General features: G+C 42.4%; 1 protein-coding gene across 1 annotated transcript; it reads left to right on the forward strand.

The window, feature by feature from the left end:
• Positions 1 to 324: 324 nt before the first annotated feature.
• LOC143776647 (proteinase-activated receptor 4-like) lies at positions 325 to 20,110 on the forward strand. Its single transcript, XM_077266272.1, has 2 exons — positions 325 to 482; positions 18,222 to 20,110. Exons 1-2 carry the CDS (start codon positions 407 to 409, stop codon positions 19,247 to 19,249), a joined length of 1,104 nt encoding a protein of 367 aa, XP_077122387.1. The 5' UTR covers positions 325 to 406; the 3' UTR covers positions 19,250 to 20,110.
• The last annotated feature ends 258 nt before the right edge of the window (positions 20,111 to 20,368 follow it).

Here is a 20,368-nt window from a genome sequence, read left to right on the forward strand (position 1 = left end):
CCCCAGTGCCCAGGAGCTGTGGTATTATCAGACCATGTTACTGCATGGTCAGACACGGCCATTAAACAGTACAAAGCAGAGGCACATTTATAAGATTATCTCAGCACAGGAACATTTTATATAAACACATCCAATTATGGAAATTATTATTATTCCAAGATCTGTTGATTAAAATGTACTTTATTCAAGGAAAAACCCTTTTAACAGGAGAAAAAGGAATAAAGCTACTGAAGACAATTCAGCTGTAGACGTCATCACTAAAAAAAAAGTTTCTGGAGAAGCATGTGGTGTTTACACAATCAGAGGATGGACGGCTTTTCTGCAGACTCTGGTTGGTGCTCACTGTTATCTGTTCACTGCAAGCCATCCTGTGACTGTCAGCGGCTCTGGTGCTCAGCGCTGCACAATGTCTGCGCGGCTTCAGTACATCGCTCTGATTTTTCTTTACTTCCTGAGCATTGTCCATGCATCCTGCCCAAAAGGTAAATCAAATACTTTCAGCGTACACAGCTAAACAGAACTATCTATGGCTGTTTCTTATCATTTGTTTGTTTATACATTGTGCTGCTGTGCTTTCTTGTTTCTAGATAGATAGATGATAGATAGATAGATAGATAGATAGATAGATAATAGATGATAGATAGATAATAGGTGATAAATAGATAGATAGATAGATAGATAGATAGATAGATAGATAGATAGATAGATAGATGATAGATAGATAGATAGATAGATAATAGGTGATGGATAGATCGATAGATAGATAGATAATAGGTGATAAATAGATAGATAGATAGATAGATAGATAGATAGATAGATAGATAGATAGATAGATAGATAGATAGATAATAGGTGATAGATAGATCGATAGACAGGTATTGATAGATGTGAGATAGATGATAAATAGACATTACTTCAAATGGCAAGCAGCAGTTTGACGTTCTTCTTGATACGGGGTCCTAATAAATACACATAGAACAAATGGTGAATATAAATGTTTATATGGTCCTACATCAATGTCCTCATTTGCCCAATAATAATTATATTCACTGTTTCGAGTGCTGCTTCTATTTGTAAAGAAAGAAAAAAAGTCCAAAGAAAGAAGCAAAAAGCCACTTTTAATTTTTTCATCACCAATTTTGACTATTTGTACAGCTCTTTTATTTAAAAATGGAATTTCCAACAAGTGATATTGGAATACATACACTTATAGCTGGTGATATAGGAATACATACACTTATATCTGGTAATATAGGAATACATACACTTATAGATGGTGATATAGGAATACATACACTTATAGATGGTGATATAGTAATACATACACTTATATCTGGTGATATAGGAATACATACACTTATAGATGGTGATATAGGAATACATACACTTATAGATGGTGATATAGGAATACATACACTTATAGCTGCTGATATAGGAATACATACACTTGTAGATGGTGATATAGGAATACATACACTTATATATGATGATATAGGAATATATACACTTATAGCTGGTGATGTAGGAATATATACACTTATAGATGGTGATATAGGAATACATACATTTATAGCTGGTGATGTAGGAATACATGCACTTATAGCCGGTGATATAGGAATACATACACTTATAGCTGGTGATGTAGGAATACATGCACTTATAGCTGGTGATGTAGGAATACATACACTTATAGCTGGTGATGTAGGAATACATGCACTTATAGCTGGTGATGTAGGAATACATGCACTTATAGCTGGTGATGTAGGAATACATACACTTATAGATGGTGATATAGGAATACATGCACTTATAGCTGGTGATGTAGGAATACATACACTTGTAGATGGTGATATAGGAATACATACACTTATATCTGCTGATATAGGAATACATACACTTATAGCTGCTGATATAGGAATACATACACTTATAGATGGTGATATAGGAATACATGCACTTATAGCTGGTGATATAGGAATACATACACTTGTAGATGGTGATATAGGAATACATACACTTATATATGATGATATAGGAATACATGCACTTATAGCTGGTGATGTAGGAATACATACACTTATAGCCGGTGATGTAGGAATACATACACTTATAGCTGGTGATGTAGGAATACATACACTTATAGCTGGTGATGTAGGAATACATACACTTATAGCTGGTGATGTAGGAATACATACACTTATAGCTGGTGATGTAGGAATACATACACTTATAGCTGGTGATGTAGGAATACATACACTTATAGCTGGTGATGTAGGAATACATACACTTATAGCTGGTGATGTAGGAATACATACACTTATAGCCGGTGATATAGGAATACATACACTTATAGCTGGTGATGTAGGAATACATGCACTTATAGCTGGTGATGTAGGAATACATACACTTATAGCCGGTGATGTAGGAATACATACACTTATAGCTGGTGATGTAGGAATACATACACTTATAGCTGGTGATGTAGGAATACATACACTTATAGCTGGTGATGTAGGAATACATGCACTTATAGCTGGTGATGTAGGAATACATACACTTATAGCCGGTGATGTAGGAATACATACACTTATAGCTGGTGATGTAGGAATACATGCACTTATAGCTGGTGATGTAGGAATACATACACTTATAGCCGGTGATATAGGAATACATACACTTATAGCTGGTGATGTAGGAATACATGCACTTATAGCTGGTGATGTAGGAATACATACACTTATAGCCGGTGATATAGGAATACATACACTTATATCTGGTAATATAGGAATACATACACTTATAGCTGGTGATGTAGGAATATATACACTTATAGCTGGTGATATAGGAATACATACACTTATAGCTGGTGATGTAGGAATACATACACTTATAGCTGGTGATATAGGAATACATACACTTATAGCTGGTGATATAGGAATACATACACTTATAGCTGGTGATGTAGGAATATATACACTTATAGCTGGTGATATAGGAATGCGTACACTTATAGCTGGTGATATTGAGACGCCCGCCAGGGCCAAGCAGTACTCGGTAACGGGTCCGGTCTTTATTAAAGGGGAGGTCGCGGTGGCAGCGACCCGGTCCATGGCCCTGGGCGCCCAAGTAAATGGGGAAGTCTTTAAAAGGATTGGTAAAGTAATGAAAGTTTGTGACGCCACCTGTAGTTCTTGGTCAGAGGTGACCAATGCTGCATAAAGGAGTCCTCTGGGGTGATGTTACCGCAGCAAAGATGGTGACAGTTTACTGGCGGTAGCAGGTCACATTCCTGGGTACCAGTAACAGGTGGTGATATGGTCCTGCCAGCCTGGAGGCAAAGGTGGATCCCTCTCCCAGGTGAGGTCAGTAAGCATTCCTGCTCGCGCTCGTATGCGAGGTCCTTGCTGCCTGTTGCTCCCTGACAAAGTCCTCTCTCTCCTGTCCTGGGACAGTTACCCGTATGGTGGGCAGTGCAAGCCTTTTTATAGGGTCTCTATCATGACCTGGGCTCTTCGTATACTGCTTCACCTCCAGGTGTGGGTGCTGACAAATTACTTAAAGTCTTTTGTTCTCCGATTCTGCTGTGCGACCTAGAGTTCAACACAACCTCGGGCTCCCGGTGCCCAATTCCTGCACTCCAGCTCAGCGGGTGCCCCTCTAAGCTCCTTCCTTCTCCTGTGCTCCTCTCCTTGGATGCTCACTAACATTCCAACCCTTCAGTTTATCTTCCTTTCCTGGAGCTGCATCACACTCCTGGCTGCACAGCTCCACTCTGCTCTCACTCCTCACTCTTCCACTGTCTCTGAACAACTGTCCATCAAAAAAAAAAGTATATATATATATATATATATATATATATATATATACTAGACTGTGGCCCGATTCTAACGCATCGGGTATTCTAGAATATGCATGTCCCCGTAGTATATGGACAATGATGATTCCAGAATTCGCGGCAGACTGTGCCCGTCGCTGATTGGTCGAGGCAACCTTTATGACATCATCGTCGCCATGGCAACCATTATGACATCTACGTCGATACTGTGCCCGTCGCTGATTGGTCGAGGCCTGGCGGCCTCGACCAATCAGAGACGTGGGATTTCCATTATGACATCATCGTCGCCATGGCAACCATTATGACATCATCGTCGCCATGCTGTGCCCATCTCTGATTGGTCGAGGCCGCCCGACAAACCGTCGACCACTCCATATAAGGTATGGTCTACAAACCGCCGACCACTCCATATAAGGTATGGTCTACAAACCGCCGACCACTCCATATAAGGTATGGTCTACAAACCGCCGACCACTCCATATAAGGTATGGTCTACAAACCGCCGACCACTCCATATAAGGTATCCTGTTTGTAGACCATACCTTATATGGAGTGATTTCCAGGACAGACAGACAGACAGACAGACAGACAGACAGACAGAAAGACAGACAGACAGACAGACAGACAGACAGACAGACAGACAGACGGAAAAACCCTTAGACAATTATATATATAGATATGGGCAAGCTCCCCTGAATCTGGGTTCAGAGCTCCCCCTTCAGGCCTGGATTCAGAATGTGTTGGATGTAGGTGCTTACCTTTTAAAGGGAATCCTCCTTGCCTCCAAGCATGACATTATGAGTCGCCCACCAGTGCTATGGGGATACTCGGTACCAGGTCTGGTTGTGCTTAACCTCTTTCTGACCTCGGACGGGAGAGTATGTCTGAGGTCAGATCTCCTGCTTTGATGCGGGCTCCGGCGGTGAGCCCGCATCAAAGCTGGGACATGTCAGCTGTTTTGAACAGCTGACATGTGCCCGCAATAGCGATGGGTGGAATTGTGATCCCCCCACCGCTATTAACTAGTTAAATGCCTCTGTCAAACGTTGACAGCGGCATTTAACTACCGCTTCCGGCCATCGGGCCGGAAATGAGCGCATCGCCGACCCCCTTCACATGATCGGGGGTCAGCGATGCGTCGGCATAGTAACCAGAGATCTTCTTGAGACCTCTATGGTTGCTGATGCCGGCTTGCTGTGAGCGCCACCCTGTGGTCAGCGCTCATAGCAAGCCTGTAATTCAGCTACATAGGAGCAATCTGATGATCGCTGCTATGCAGCTGAGCCGATCCAGTTGTGCCAGCTTCTAGCCTCCCATGGAGGCTATTGAAAAATTTAAAAATGTTTAAAAAAATATGAAAAAAAATAAAAAAAATATAAAAGTTTAAATTACTCCCCTTTTGCCCCATTCAAAATAAAACAATAATAAAAATCAAACCTACACATATTTAGTATCGCTGCGTTCAGAATTGCCCAATCTATCAATAAAAAAAGGATTAACCTGATCGCTAAATGGCATAGTGAGAAAAAAATTAGAAAGGCCCGAATTACGTTGTTTTTTTGGTCGCCACGACATTGCATTAAAATGCAATAACGGGCGATCAAAAGAAAGTATGTGCACCAAAATTATATTATTAAACATGTCAGCTCGGCACGCAAAAAATAAGCCCTCACTTGACCCCAGAACACAAAAAATGGAGACGCTACGGGTATTGGAAAATGGCGCAATTTATTTTTTTTTTAAGCAAAGTTTGGAATTTTTTTTCACCACTTAGATAAAAAATAACCTAGACATGTTTGGTGTCTATAAACTGGTAATGACATGGAGAATCAAACTGGCAGGTCAGTTTTAGCATTTAGTGAACCTAGCAAAAAAGCCAAACAAAAAACAAGTGTGGGATTGCACTTTTTTGCAATTTCACAACACTTGGAATTTTTTTTCCGTTTTCTAGTACATGACATGGTAAAACCAATGATGTCGCTCAAAAGTAAAACTTGTTCCGCAGAAAACATAAGCCCTCGTATGGCCATATTGACGGAAAAATGAAAAAGTTATGGCTCTGGGAAGGAGGGGAGCGAAAAACGAACATGGAAAAATGGAAAATCCCACAGTCATGAAGGGTTTAAAGGGGATGTCATGGTGGCTGCGACCCGGTACCTGGCCCTGGGACTCAACTGAAAAGGAAAAGTCTTTTAAGAGGCTTTGTAATAAAGTTTGTATTCGTGGTTTGTATTCGTGATGCCACCTGTGGTTCTCGGTCAGTAAGGGGTCCTCTGGAGTGATGTTACTGCAGCATAGACGGTGATGCTTCCCACAGGTGAAGCGGGGTCCCCAGGGCTCCCAGTGGAGTGAGCAAAGATGGTGGGTTGCCGGTAAATAAACGAAGGACACAGGGTTGCAGTCTTTACCTGGTTTACTAATGGTAGCAGGCCACAGTCCAGGATACCGGCAACAGGTGTAGATGGAGTCCAGGCAGCCTGAAGAGAAGTGGAAACCCTCTTGGCAGGTCAGGTTGGGAGCCTTCCACTTAGCGCTAGCTTCTGGTCCCTTGCTACCTGTGGTCGGCTGACAAGGTACCATTTCTCCCCTGTCCTGGGACATTACCTGCACGGTAGGCAACTTGAGCTGTTCGCTTGCGGTCTCTGACATGGTGACTCCAGGCTCTAGAATGCTGCTGTACCTCAGGTGTGGTGTGGGCAATTTACGTATAGTCCTATGCCCTCTGGTTCTGCTGTGGGACTTACAGTTCCACACAGCCTCGGGCTCCCGGTGCCCGGTTTCTGCGCTTTAACTGTAAGGAGGCCAAATTGCAGCCTCCTCATAGCTCCTAATCATTCCTCTCCCTTCACTGTCTGCTCCAGACTATCTAATTCCTCCTCCAGACCAGGATGTATATTAGGGAAGTTCCCCTTGAACCGGGTTTAGAGCTCCCCCTTCTGGCCTGGAGTTAGAATGTGTTGCATGTACAGTTTACCTGCCAAAGGGATTCCTCTTGTCTCCAGGCATGGCACTACCCTCCCCGAGAGGAAGGCAGCAATACTGTGGCACTCGAACTCCTGGGGTGCCACAATTACCCTCTCTGAAGGGAAGGCAGCATCACTGTAACAACCAGTTACCTGGGGTGTTACAATATAGGAATACAGACACTTATATATGGTGATATAGGAATACATACACTTATAGCTGGTGATATACAAATACATACACTTATAGCTAATGATATAGGATGACATACACCAATCTTTCAATTGATAAAGAAAAAAATATTTATAGGTCTACCTTAAAGGGATTGTAGAACAAACCCCTTCTTTAAAGAAACCACTGATTTCACAAGTTTAGTTCCTGAACCCTCCAGCAATCAATTATCATGCCCATGAAGAATCGCTGACTGATGGATAAAATATAGTGTTACACGCTGACAATGTCACACATGGATGATCTAAGTCCGCCAGGGCTGGAGACTCTCTTTCTGACTTTGTAGTATTAGAGGGTCCTGAGTAGAAAGCTTTCCCCTATGAGGACATATAGACTGTAGATGTCTGGCCTTTAATGGAAGGGAACTATGTGGAGCATGGATGAGCCGTTACCAGTCGTGGCCCTGCACATCTGTATATATTCACAGCGTCTTGTTGATGTTCTGGGTCTAACTATAGTTCTTCTGCCATCGGAAATATTTAGAGGTACAATTGAATATATATCCTACTTGTGGCAATAAATTACCGAAGAGGAAAGTGAACTCTCAATAACCTGCAGAAGATATAACTAGGAGCTACTGGGATTTTTTTTAAATTCTTTCCATACTGTCCCAAACTTATTTTTTTGGGATGTTTCTAAGAAGAGGAATAGAAATACAGTGCTCTTCAGTCTTGTCCATAACAGAGATAAGTGCAGTCACAATTTTGACTACATCTCACTACAGAATTCTGCTTTACATTATACATCTCACATTGGCCATAATTGTGGTGTGAACAGAGATCAAATCATTAACTATTCATAAGGCGACAGTGTTTGCAAAGAACATTCCGCCTCAGTTAAACCATTTTTTCAACCGTGTCCCGTTGAATACATGGATAAATAAAGTAAATATGAGTATAGTATACTTTATTTATTTAAACACATTTCTGCTCATCACATTTTGTAAAAATCGTGAAATTCCACTTTAAAGGGAATCTATTTAAACTATATGTGCATGTTACTCTTTCAAAGACAGGTTAAGCAATACCTTTACCTAGCTAGTCACTGAGAAATCAGATTTTGAATTGATATGCAAATGAGAATTTAGATCTGAAGCCTCTGTCACTCCAGCTCTATTACTCTATTCCTCCTCCAACACCGCCTCTTCCTTCTTGACTGACAGATTCTGTGCTGTGTGAATTCAGACATTGGAGCTCTCAGTCAAGTAGTGGCAGGTGGGGCTGGGCGGGGTATAGAGCTGGAGTGACAGAGGCTTCAATTCTGCAACTCTTCAGTCTTATTTGCCTATCAATTCAAATGCTGATTTCTCAGTAATGGCGAGTCTAGTAAGTCAAAATAACCAAATAGAATAGGAGGAATAGATATCATCTGACTCAGGAGAAACTGGAGTGGCACTTAACTTGGGCAAGACGATGATGGATTAGTATATGAGTATATTACTACACTTACACTATAATATAATCATATTTAAACAGATTAAAGGGGTTGTTCAGCACTCTCATTCACTATGTTTCCCCTAAGTAAAATAACAGCTTATATTCAACTCTGGAGGCATTGCGGCACTAGCTCTCTCAGAGTTTGCATAACGTTGTTATGTCACGCAATCCCTGCAGCCAATCAGCAACCATTTCACTCTCCTCTCCTTCAGACATAATTTACATAGCTGCTCTCACTTCCCCTTGTTGTTTAATTTGTGTGAAGTAGAAGAAAGTGAAGACACCGCTGATTGGCTGCAGGGATCACGTGACATGTCACATGAACTCCAGGAGAGCCAGTGCCGACATCCCTGAAATTACCCCTTACCCCTGTACAAAGATATTAAAGCTATACATAAGACCTGCAATTAAGTTCTGCTTCTGTGTCTTAAAGGGGTAGTCCCATCTCCAAGATCATGTCCCAATATGTAGTAGGCATAATGATAATATTGGCAAATACTTTCAATTATAAATGCAGAATAGTTCTTGTGATTTGCTATGTTGCTTACCCCATGTTCAGGGCATTGCAGTTGCTTAGGTATCCATGGTTACAGCCACTCATTGAGTGACAGTTAGTGGTTGTAACTATGTATGTTGTGAATTCCGTTCTTGGGCTCCATCCTGTGGTTGTGAATGGTATTTTTGGGAGTTCTGCTCTTGGGTTCCCTCTGGTGGTTTCAAGTGGAACTTAGCAGCTGCGTTCACTAATCGGTTTCCTGGCCTTGTTATTTAACTGGGCTTTTGGCTTTAGTGGATGCCAGCTGTCAATGTATTTCCTGTGGATTCAGTCCTTTCCTGGAAGTTCTCTGTTGGCCAGTCCATTTTCAGCTTAAGATAAGTCTGCTACTTTTTGGGTGTTTCCCTGCTTATGACCTTCTGTTCAGTTCAATTTATGTCTCTTTGTCCAGCTTGTCATTATGAAATATTCCGGCTAGTTGGAAGCTCTGGGGTCGCAGATTTGCCCCTCCACACCGTGAGTCGGTGTGGTGGTTATTTTTGTAAACTCTGCGTGGACTTTTAGTTTTTATACTGACCGCACAGCAACCTATCCTATCTCTGTCTATTTAGATAGTAGTGGCCTCCTTTGCTAAAAAATCTAGTTTCATTTCTGAGTTTGTCATTTTCCTCTCCACTCACTGTCAATATTTGTGGGGGCTATCTTCCTTTGGGGGTTTCTCTGAGGCGAGATAGCTTTCCGTTTCCATCTTTAGGGGTAGCTAGTTCTAAGGCTGTGCAGAGGCGTCTAGGCAGAGTTAGGTACGCTCCACAGCTATTTCTAGTGTTGGTGTTAGGAGTAGGGATTGCGGTCAGTAAAGTTACCACCTCCTCAGAGCTAGTCCTATTTTTGTTTTACCCACCAGGTCATCTCAGTACCGCTCCGTACCCACCAGGTCATAACAGTACAGCTGGCCCACAATGTGTTAAATGCATCTCAAAAGAGGGAAGAGAAAGTTCTGAGTCTTTTTTTTTTTTTTTTTTTTGTTGCTTGTTTTGTCCTTTTTTCCCCTTGATTTTTGGATGGTGCAGGAGCTTGATGCTGATATGGAGGTTCAGGGTCTGTCTGCGCGTGTTGATCATCTCGCTGCAAGGGTACAGGGTATCCAAGACTATGTTGTTCAAACTCCTGTTTCTGAGCCTAGAATTCCTATTCCTGATTTGTTTTCTGGGGATAGATCTAGGTTTTTGAATTTTAAAAATAATTGCAGATTATTTTTTGCTCTGAGACCCCGTTCCTCTGGTGACCCCATTCAGCAGGTGAAGATTGTTATTTCTCTGTTGCGTGGCGACCCGCAGGACTGGGCATTCTCCCTTGAGCCAGGGAATCCTGCATTGCTCAATATAGATTCGTTTTATCAAGCACTTGGACTGCTTTATGACGAACCCAATTCTGTGGATCAGGCAGAAAAAATTTTGCTGGCTCTGTGTCAGGGTCAGAAAGCAGTAGAGATATATTGTCAGAAATTTAGAAAGTGGTCTGTGCTTACAAAATGGAATGAGGATGCCCTGGCGGCCATTTTCAGAAAGGGTCTTTCTGAAGCTCTTAAAGATGTTATGGTAGGGTTTCCCACGCCTGCTGGTTTGAACGAATCAATGTCTCTGGCCATTCAGATTGATCGGCGCTTACGTGAACGTAAGGAGGTGCACCATATGGTGGTGTCCTCTGGGCAGAGTTCTGAGCCTATGCAATGCGATAGAGTTTTGACGAGAGCAGAACGGCAGGAGTTCAGACGTCAGAATGGGCTGTGTTTTTACTGTGGTGACGCTACTCATGCTATCTCTGACTGCCCGAAGCGAACTAAGAGGGTTGCTAGGTCGGTTACCATCAGTACTTTACAGCCTAAATTTCTCTTGTCTGTTACCCTGATTTGCTCATTGTCGTCCTTTTCTGTAATGGCATTTGTGGATTCTGGCGCTGCCCTGAACTTAATGGACCTGGAATTTGCCAAGCGCTGTGGTTTTTCCTTGGAGCCGTTGCAGAGTCCTATTCCCTTGAGGGGGATTGATGCTACGCCATTGGCCAAGAATAAACCGCAGTACTGGACACAGTTAGCCATGAACATGGCTCCAGCACATCAGGAAAATATTCGCTTTTTGGTGTTGCATAATTTGCATGATGTGGTTGTGCTGGGGTTTCCATGGTTACAGGTACATAATCCAGTGCTGGATTGGAAATCCATGTCCGTGACTAGTTGGGGTTGTCAGGGGATACATAGTGACATTCCTCTGATGTCAATTTCCTCGTCCCCTTCTTCTGAGATTCCTGAGTTTTTGTCAGATTTCCAGGATATATTTGAGGAGCCTAAATCCAGTCCTCTGCCTCCTCATAGGGACTGTGATTGCGCTATTAATTTGATTCCTGGCTGTAAGTTCCCTAAGGGTCGACTTTTCAATCTGTCTGTGCCAGAGCATACCGCTATGCGGACTTATGTAACAGAGTCCTTGGAGAAGGGGCATATTCACCCGTCTTCGTCACCGTTGGGAGCGGGGTTCTTTTTTGTTGCCAAGAAGGATGGCTCCTTGAGGCCTTGTATAGATTATCGCCTTCTCAATAAGATCACGGTCAAATTCCAGTACCCTTTGCCTTTGCTTTCTGATTTGTTTGCTCGGATTAAAGGGGCTAGCTGGTTTACCAAGATTGACCTTCGAGGGGCGTATAATCTGGTTCGCATCAAACAGGGTGATGAATGGAAAACAGCATTTAATACGCTCGAAGGCCATTTTGAATATCTTGTGATGCCTTTCGGGCTCTCTAATGCTCCTTCTGTGTTTCAGTCCTTTATGCATGATATTTTCCGGGAGTATTTGGATAAATTTATGATTGTATATTTGGACGATATTTTGTTTTTTTCCGATGATTGGGAGACTCATGTGAAGCAGGTCAGGATGGTATTTCAGATTCTTCGTGCTAATACACTGTTTGTGAAGGGGTCTAAGTGCCTTTTTGGAGTTCAGAAGGTTTCTTTTCTGGGGTTCATTTTTTCTCCCTCGGCTATTGAAATGGACCCTGTTAAGGTCCAGGCTATTTATGATTGGACTCAGCCCACATCTGTAGAGCCTTCAGAAATTTTTGGGCTTTGCTAATTTTTATCGCCGCTTCATTGCTAATTTTTCTACTGTGGTTAAACCTCTGACCGATTTGACCAAGAAAGGTGCAGATGTGGTGAATTGGTCCTCTGCGGCTGTGGAGGCCTTTCAGGAGCTTAAGCGTCGTTTTACTTCTGCCCCTGTGTTGCGTCAGCCAGATATTTCTCTCCCTTTTCAGGTTGAGGTTGACGCTTCTGAGATTGGGGCAGGAGCTGTTCTGTCTCAGAGAAGCTCTGATCGCTCTGTGTTGAAGCCATGTGCTTTCTTCTCCAGAAAGTTTTCGCCTGCTGAGCGTAATTATGATGTTGGCAATCGGGAGTTGTTGGCTATGAAGTGGGCATTCGAGGAGTGGCGACATTGGCTTGAGGGAGCCAAGCATCGTGTTGTGGTCTTGACCGACCATAAGAATCTGATTTACCTTGAGTCGGCCAAGCGCTTGAATCCTAGACAGGCTCGGTGGTCTTTGTTTTTCTCCCGTTTTGATTTTGTGGTCTCGTATCTTCCGGGATCTAAGAATGTGAAAGCTGATGCCTTGTGTAGGAGTTTTTTGCCTGATTCTCCTGGAGTCCGTGAGCCGGCTGGTATTCTCAAGGAGGGGGTGATTCTTTCTGCTATCTCCCCTGATTTGCGGCGGGTGCTTCAGGAGTTTCAGGCTGATAGACCCGACCGCTGTCCTGTGGGGAAATTGTTTGTTCCTGATAGATGGACTAATAAGGTGATTTCTGAGATCCATTGTTCGGTGTTGGCTGGTCATCCTGGGATCTTTGGAACCAGAGATTTGGTTGCCAGGTCCTTTTGGTGGCCTTCTTTGTCATGGGATGTGCGTTCCTTCGTGCAGTCCTGTGGGATTTGTGCTCGGGCTAAGCCCTGCTGTTCTCGTGCTAGTGGGTTGCTTTTGCCCTTGCCTATCCCTGAGAGGCCCTGGACGCATATTTCCATGGATTTTATTTCCGATCTTCCTGTGTCTCAGAAGATGTCTGTCATCTGGGTGTTTTGTGACCGGTTTTCTAAAATGGTCCATTTGGTACCTTTTCCTAAGTTGCCTTCCTCCTCTGATTTGGTTCCTTTGTTTTTCCAGCATGTGGTTCGTTTGCATGGTATTCCGGAGAATATTGTGTCTGACAGAGGTACCCAGTTTGTTTCTAGGTTTTGGCGGTCCTTTTGTGCTAGAATGGGCATTAATTTGTCTTTTTCTTCGGCATTTCACCCTCAGACAAATGGACAGACGGAGCGAACCAATCAGACCTTGGAAACCTACTTGAGATGCCTTGTGTCTGCTGATCAGGATGATTGGGTTACCTTCTTGCCGTTGGCCGAGTTTGCCCTTAATAATCGGGCTAGTTCGGCTACTTTGGTTTCGCCTTTTTATTGCAATTTCGGTTTTCATCCTCGTTTTTCTTCAGGGCAGGTTGAGCCTTCGGACTGTCCTGGGGTGGATTCTGTGGTGGACAGGTTGCAGCGGATTTGGACTCATGTGGTGGACAATTTAACATTGTCTCAGGAAAAGGCTCAACGTTTTGCTAACCGCCGTCGGTGCGTTGGTCCCCGGCTTCGGGTTGGGGATTTGGTCTGGTTGTCTTCTCGTCATGTTCCTATGAAGGTCTCTTCCCCTAAGTTCAAACCTCGTTTTATTGGTTCTTATAGGATTTCGGAAATTATCAATCCGGTGTCTTTTCGTTTGGCCCTTCCAGCTTCGTTTTCCATTCATAATGTGTTCCATAGATCTTTGTTGCGGAGATATGTGGTGCCCATGGTTCCCTCCGTTGACCCTCCTGCTCCGGTGTTGGTTGAGGGGGAGCTGGAATATGTGGTGGAGAAGATTTTGGATTCTCGTCTTTCTAGGCGGACCCTTCAGTATTTGGTCAAGTGGAAGGGTTATGGCCAGGAGGATAACTCTTGGGTTTTTGCCTCCGATGTCCATGCTGCCGATTTGGTACGTGCTTTTCATTTGGCTCGTCCCGATCGGCCTGGGGGCTCTGGTGAGGGTTCGGTGACCCCTCCTCAAGGGGGGGGGTACTGTTGTGAATTCTGTTCTTGGGCTCCATCCTGTGGTTGCGAATGGTATTTTTGGGAGTTCTGCTCTTGGGCTCCTTCTGGTGGTTTCAAGTGGAACTTAGCAGCTGCGTTCACTAATCGGTTTCCTGGCCTTGTTATTTAACTGTGCTTTTGGCTTTAGTGGATGCCAGCTGTCAATGTATTTCCTGTGGATTCAGTCCTTTCCTGGAAGTTCTCTGTTGGCCAGTCCATTTTCAGCTTAAGATAAGTCTGCTACTTTTTGGGTGTTTCCCTGCTTATGACCTTCTGTTTAGTTCAATTTATGTCTCTTTGTCCAGCTTGTCATTATGAAATATTCCGGCTAGTTGGAAGCTCTGGGGTCGCAGATTTGCCCCTCCACACCGTGAGTTGGTGTGGTGGTTATTTTTGTAAACTCTGTGTGGACTTTTAGTTTTTATACTGACCGCACAGCAACCTATCCTATCTCTGTCTATTTAGATAGTAGTGGCCTCCTTTGCTAAAAAATCTAGTTTCATTTCTGAGTTTGTCATTTTCCTCTCCACTCACCGTCAATATTTGTGGGGGGCTATCTTCCTTTGGGGGTTTCTCTGAGGCGAGATAGCTTTCCGTTTCCATCTTTAAGGGTAGCTAGTTCTTAGGCTGTGCAGAGGCATCTAGGCAGAGTTAGGTACGCTCCACGGCTATTTCTAGTGTTGGTGTTAGGAGTAGGGATTGCGGTCAGTAAAGTTACCACCTCCTCAGAGCTAGTCCTATTTTTGTTTTACCCACCAGGTCATCTCCGTACCGCTCCGTACCCACCAGGTCATAACATATGTACCTGCAAGCTACTGCAATGCCCTCCACATGGGGTAAGCAACACAGCGAATCAGAAGAACTATGTTACATTTATAATTGGAGGTATTTGCTAATATTATTATACCTACTACATATTGGGATAGGATCTTGGAGATGGGAATACCCCTCTAAGCCTTTCTGAATATGGCAGAGTTGTGTGCGTTTTGCGCCTTTTTTGTGTGCACCAAATTCATCTTTCCATTTGTGTCTTATTTGATGTGTATGTGATGTGTTCGGTAGCTTCCCCATGAAGCAATACTTCTGTACATGTGACATGTAATATAGACCACGTTAGAACAGAAAAACATCTGTTTGTTTGACCCTGTATCTACATTTGAGATCTATGTAGATACTGCAGTGTCCCATAGCAAACTATGGAGGCCGTAATATGGCTCTGTGACTCAGAAGTTGACCTATATGTGGAAGAGGTCTTAAAGAGAGCCTGTCAGACAATTCATGTTAGCCAACGTGAATCCGAGCTTGGCTGAACAATTGTGGCCAGTTATGTTTTTCTCTGAAATCATTCAGCATTTTCAGAAAAAAACATAATTTAAAAATCAAGGAACGTAGGCAGAGACAAGGCTAGTCCAATGCTGCCCAAGTGATTGACAGATCTTTCACCTGTCCTTCAGCTGTGAGAAGCCAATATCTTTGATATTAACAGGGTTTTCAAGTACTTTTACATTGCTAACCTGTACCTAGGATAGGTCGTCATTATCAGATCTGTGGGGGGTCAGCATTTAAAACCTCTATGGATTACCAGTTCTCACGCAATGCAGTGGCCGGATGTAAAAAGTGTGTGCCAAACACCGCAGCTCTGTCACACTGTTCTCGGCTGTTACCTGGTACTGCAAAACAGCGCCTAATCACCTCCATTGGCCACCACAGGAGGAGACAACAGGTGATCTGTAGGGGTGTTAAGTGTCAGACCCCCACCGATGTTACTATCAAGATCTATCCAAGGCTGATGTTAGGGATCAAACCAGTCTTCATAACCACTTTTGAGACATCTGCCTGCACTCAGGAGAGTCTTCCAGACTTCTACTAATAAATCCCTGATTGCGTGATCTGTGTATTTCCTTCTGTCATCGCTGTTTTTACATGTATTGTGTGCAGTGCAGCCCACATCTTGTCAGAGGATATAATCTGTTGCTCACATGGTCTGCAGATGGTCTTAAGTTGCTTCATTAGTCAGTACTCTGTCATCCTACAAATGTCCTCACATATGAAGTAATGAAATCACAGAACTGTATGAAGAAGATTTGTTAAGCAATTTGTGTAGTAATTAAGAGTGAAAGTTTTTACACTTTAGGATACACCTAAATAAGATGGGAACTTCCTGTTTGTGGCACATTAGTATATGGGAAGGGGATAAACTTTTCAAGATGAGTGGTGACCATGGCGGCCATTTTGGATCCAACTTTATTTTTTTCAATGGGAAGAGGGTCATGTGAAACTTCAAACTTATTGAGAATTTCACAAGAAAAACAATGGCTTGCTTGGTTTTAATGTAACTTTATTCTTTCATGAGTTATTTACAAGTTTCTGACCACTTATGAAATGTGTTCAAAGTGCAGCCCATTGTGTTGGATTGTCAATGCAACCCTCTTCTCCAACTCTTGACACACTGATAGCAACACCGCAGAAGAAATGCTAGCACAGGCTTCTAGTATCCATTGTTTCAGATGCTGCACATCTCATATCTTCACAGCATAAACAATTGCCTTCAGATGACCCCAAAGATAAAAGTCTATGGGGGTCAGATCGGTAGACCTTGGTGGCCATTCAACTTGCCCACGATGACCAATCCTCTTTCCAGGAAACTGTTCATGTAGGAATGCTCGGACCTGACACCCATAATGTGGTGGTGTACTTGTCTATGCTGTGAAGATACGAGATGTGCAGCATCTGAAACAACGGATACTGGAAGCCTGTGCTAGCATTTCTTCTGCGGTGTTGCTATCAGTGGGAGAAGAGGGTTGCATTCACAATCCAACACAATGGGCAGCACTTTGAACACATTTTATAAGTGGTCAAATAAACTTGTATAACTCATGAAAGAATAAAGTCACGTTAAAACCAAACACACCATTGTTTTTCTTGTGAAATTCTCAATAAGTTTGATGTGTCACATGACCCTCTTCCCATTGAAAAAAATAAAGTTGGATCCAAAATGGCCGACTTCAAAATGACCGCCATGGTCACCACCCATCTTGAAAAGTTTCCCCCCTCCCAAGTACTAAAGTGCCACAAACAGGAAGTTGATAAAAACAATCATTCCCATTTTATTTAGGTGTATCCATATAAATGGCCCACCCTGCAGAATTCAATGTGCACACAATGTCTTTTACACGGGTTGTCCAAATTTTACGTGACTCCAAATAGAAGGAAAACATCACATGTTGCAAACTTTTTACACAACTCTCCATTGCTCAAAAATGTTGTGACTTTTCAAAGCTTTTACACCAGTTTTCTGGTAAAAAAGCTTTGATCAATCAGCTCCATAGTCTTTTAATTTTTCCATGTATGAGAAAAACAGGCCAGGTTTCATCAGTAATGTTCATCAGTGTTTCATTAGTGATCCATTTTTTCATCAGTATTTCTTATACGTAAAAAAAGGTTCTCTGTCTTCTCCTATCTAATAGTATGTGAATATCAGACAGCAAATGTTGTCCGATTTTTTCTCAAACCCATAGACTTGCATTGTCGATTTTGACCCTATGCGTAGATCATCATGTCTCTGTGAAAAACAGGGATAGCAAAACTGACGTGTGAATGAGACCTTTTCCTTCTAGAACAGATAATTCTAATAAGGATGGATCTACAATAATCCAAGTTGTTTCCTTTTGTTATAAGGATGGCGTGGGCTGTCTGTTTTGAATAATCTCTGATTACGGTATATTGGAAGTGATAGTTGACATCAAGTTGATCACAAAATGTCCCCTTGCTTAGACCCACATGGATCCGCTATAATCTTAGGGGATAACTAGCAGTGCTCAAAATCCCTGAATAACCACCACAGGGGATATGAAACATTACAATCTGCCCTTTTTGAGTCTACGGCTCGCCTAAGCAATAATTGCACAGAACAGGTTTATCAAAGGGAGAGACACTTCCACCACGTCATTCTTCAAAACCACTTTAGCCAAGAGATGAGGGTACGGAACCAAAAACCTTCCTTAATTTACTCAGAATTTTCTAATAGAGTTTATGAAAATGTTTTTTTACAAGTCTACAAGACAAATATTAATGACATTGTATTCTCTTTTTTTTCCCTACAGTTCCTGCAAGAACCAGATCCTTCATTAACAGAAATTGCACGTCATCAATTTTAGACAATGAAATTCAGGAGCATCTGGACTCCATCATCACTACCAGGGTTGTGCCCACTATCTATACTGTGGTATTCTTCTTTGGTCTTCCAGCAAATGGTATTGCTCTGTGGGTGCTCACTTTCAGGGCTAAGAAGATGCCTTCTACTATGCTACTAATCAACCTGGCTGTCGCAGACTTGTTGTTCATGATGGCTTTGCCATTCAAGATAAGTTACTATTTCATGGAAAACAACTGGATTTTTGGAGAATCTCTCTGTCGGATAGTCACTGCCATATTTTATGGAAATATGTATTGCTCAGTGTTATTTCTCATGGCCATCAGTATTGACCGCTACATTGGTCTAGTCCATCCATTCCGTGCCAAAAGCCTACGTGATTGGAGATGCTCCACGTGCGCTTCTATTGGGCTCTGGGTTGTGGCAATTGCTGCTGCATCTGTATTCGCGATTGTACCTCAGACAAAATGTTTCGACAATCCACACAGAATTACCTGCAATGACATCTGGGCAAGCTGTTCAGGCTATGAATGGTACGGGCTTTATTTTCTTGGACTATTCGCTGTAGGGTTTGCCATTCCATCGGTTGTCACTCTATTGTGCTATCTGCTGGTATTGGTAACATTGGTAAAGAAGAAAGAATCCTACAGACGTGCGATTGGACTAATATTACTGGTGCTTATCATGTTCATTTTCTGCTTTACACCCAGCAATATCTTACTTGTGCTTCATTACTTGGCGAAAAATTGGGAGTTTCATAACCAACTGTACTTGTGGTATGTGCTGGCGCTGTCTCTAACGTCACTGAACAGCTGTATTGACCCTTTCATTTATTATTACGTTTCTAATGATTTTTGGATACTGGTAAAAGATACACTTTGTAGTAATCGTAAAGGAAATAGTATGTCATCGGAAAGCACTAAGAAATCTAAGCTTACATCATCTTCAGAAAAAGAGATGTTACGCTCGGAGGCATAGCATGGTAACTTCCAGAATTTGTGTTTGACAGTATACTAATAGTGTGTCGTAAAAAAAGGAGGAGGCCGTTCTCTGGGCTGAAACCTTTGTATTTGAGTTCACAATGCTTAGCACTATCAAAAGGTAGCGACATTGTAGCTAAATCGGAACAAAAAAACAACTAATGAATTTTTGACTGACAGATTCAGCAGGTCCACTTCTGGCCGAGATATTAGTAGCTTCTATTGACAATTCCTCTTCTTATGGTTTACTATATATGGCCCAAATTGCCACACAGTGCCCAAGTAACACTGCCCCGTCAATAAACTCGGAAAGGACCATGTGGCTGTGTCATGACTGTAAAGGTCACATACTCTAAAGCCGACCTTGTTTCCAATTTAGGGATTGTGTATAAAAGCCGCACTCCGAACAATTGAAGCAGAGTCTAGTCTTGTAGAACGTTCTTACCAGTCGCAGACCTGCCCCCTTCACCACCTTCTGATGGACCAGCGCGGATGACACCTCAAGGTGCAACCTTCTCATTTAGAAGCCACAGATTGCAACTGCAATCTTTTCAAAATACTTTACCCCCCAGGTATGATGACTATACATTTACAATGTGCAGTTATATTTTCAATTTCGACTAGACTGGCTGGTCCCTTAATGAATCTGCACTAATGATGTAAAGGTGATGATATTTGTATATGTTATAATTAAACCTATTGATGTACATATTATGTATTTATATGATGTATAATGCATAACCTAGATTGACTTGTGTGTATCAGCCATGTTTGGTCAAATCCTCTTTTACACAGTGGTATAACTAATGTCATCCAATTTCCTATTGTCTTGTTGCAATAATAAAATATTTTTAGTGAATCTTTTTTTTTTCAGCTTTACACTATGTATTTCAGAGAGGATTAGAGATCTGTTCTATGAAAGCCATAAGATCTCATTCAGGCGTCAGTCTTTTTGATGAAAAAATAAAACGGAGGGAGGTAAAGTTTCATTAGAGTTTGGCTGGAGTTTCATTTATTTATTTTTTTACTGAAGAGAATAAAAGAAAATGTTTCTTTATCTTCTGCGATCTACCAGTTAGTGAAAAACGTATGGCACATGGATGACATCCGAGTTCTG

The sequence above is a fragment of the Ranitomeya variabilis genome, chromosome 5 (genome assembly GCF_051348905.1).
Source record: "Ranitomeya variabilis isolate aRanVar5 chromosome 5, aRanVar5.hap1, whole genome shotgun sequence".
Lineage (NCBI taxonomy): Eukaryota > Metazoa > Chordata > Amphibia > Anura > Dendrobatidae > Ranitomeya > Ranitomeya variabilis.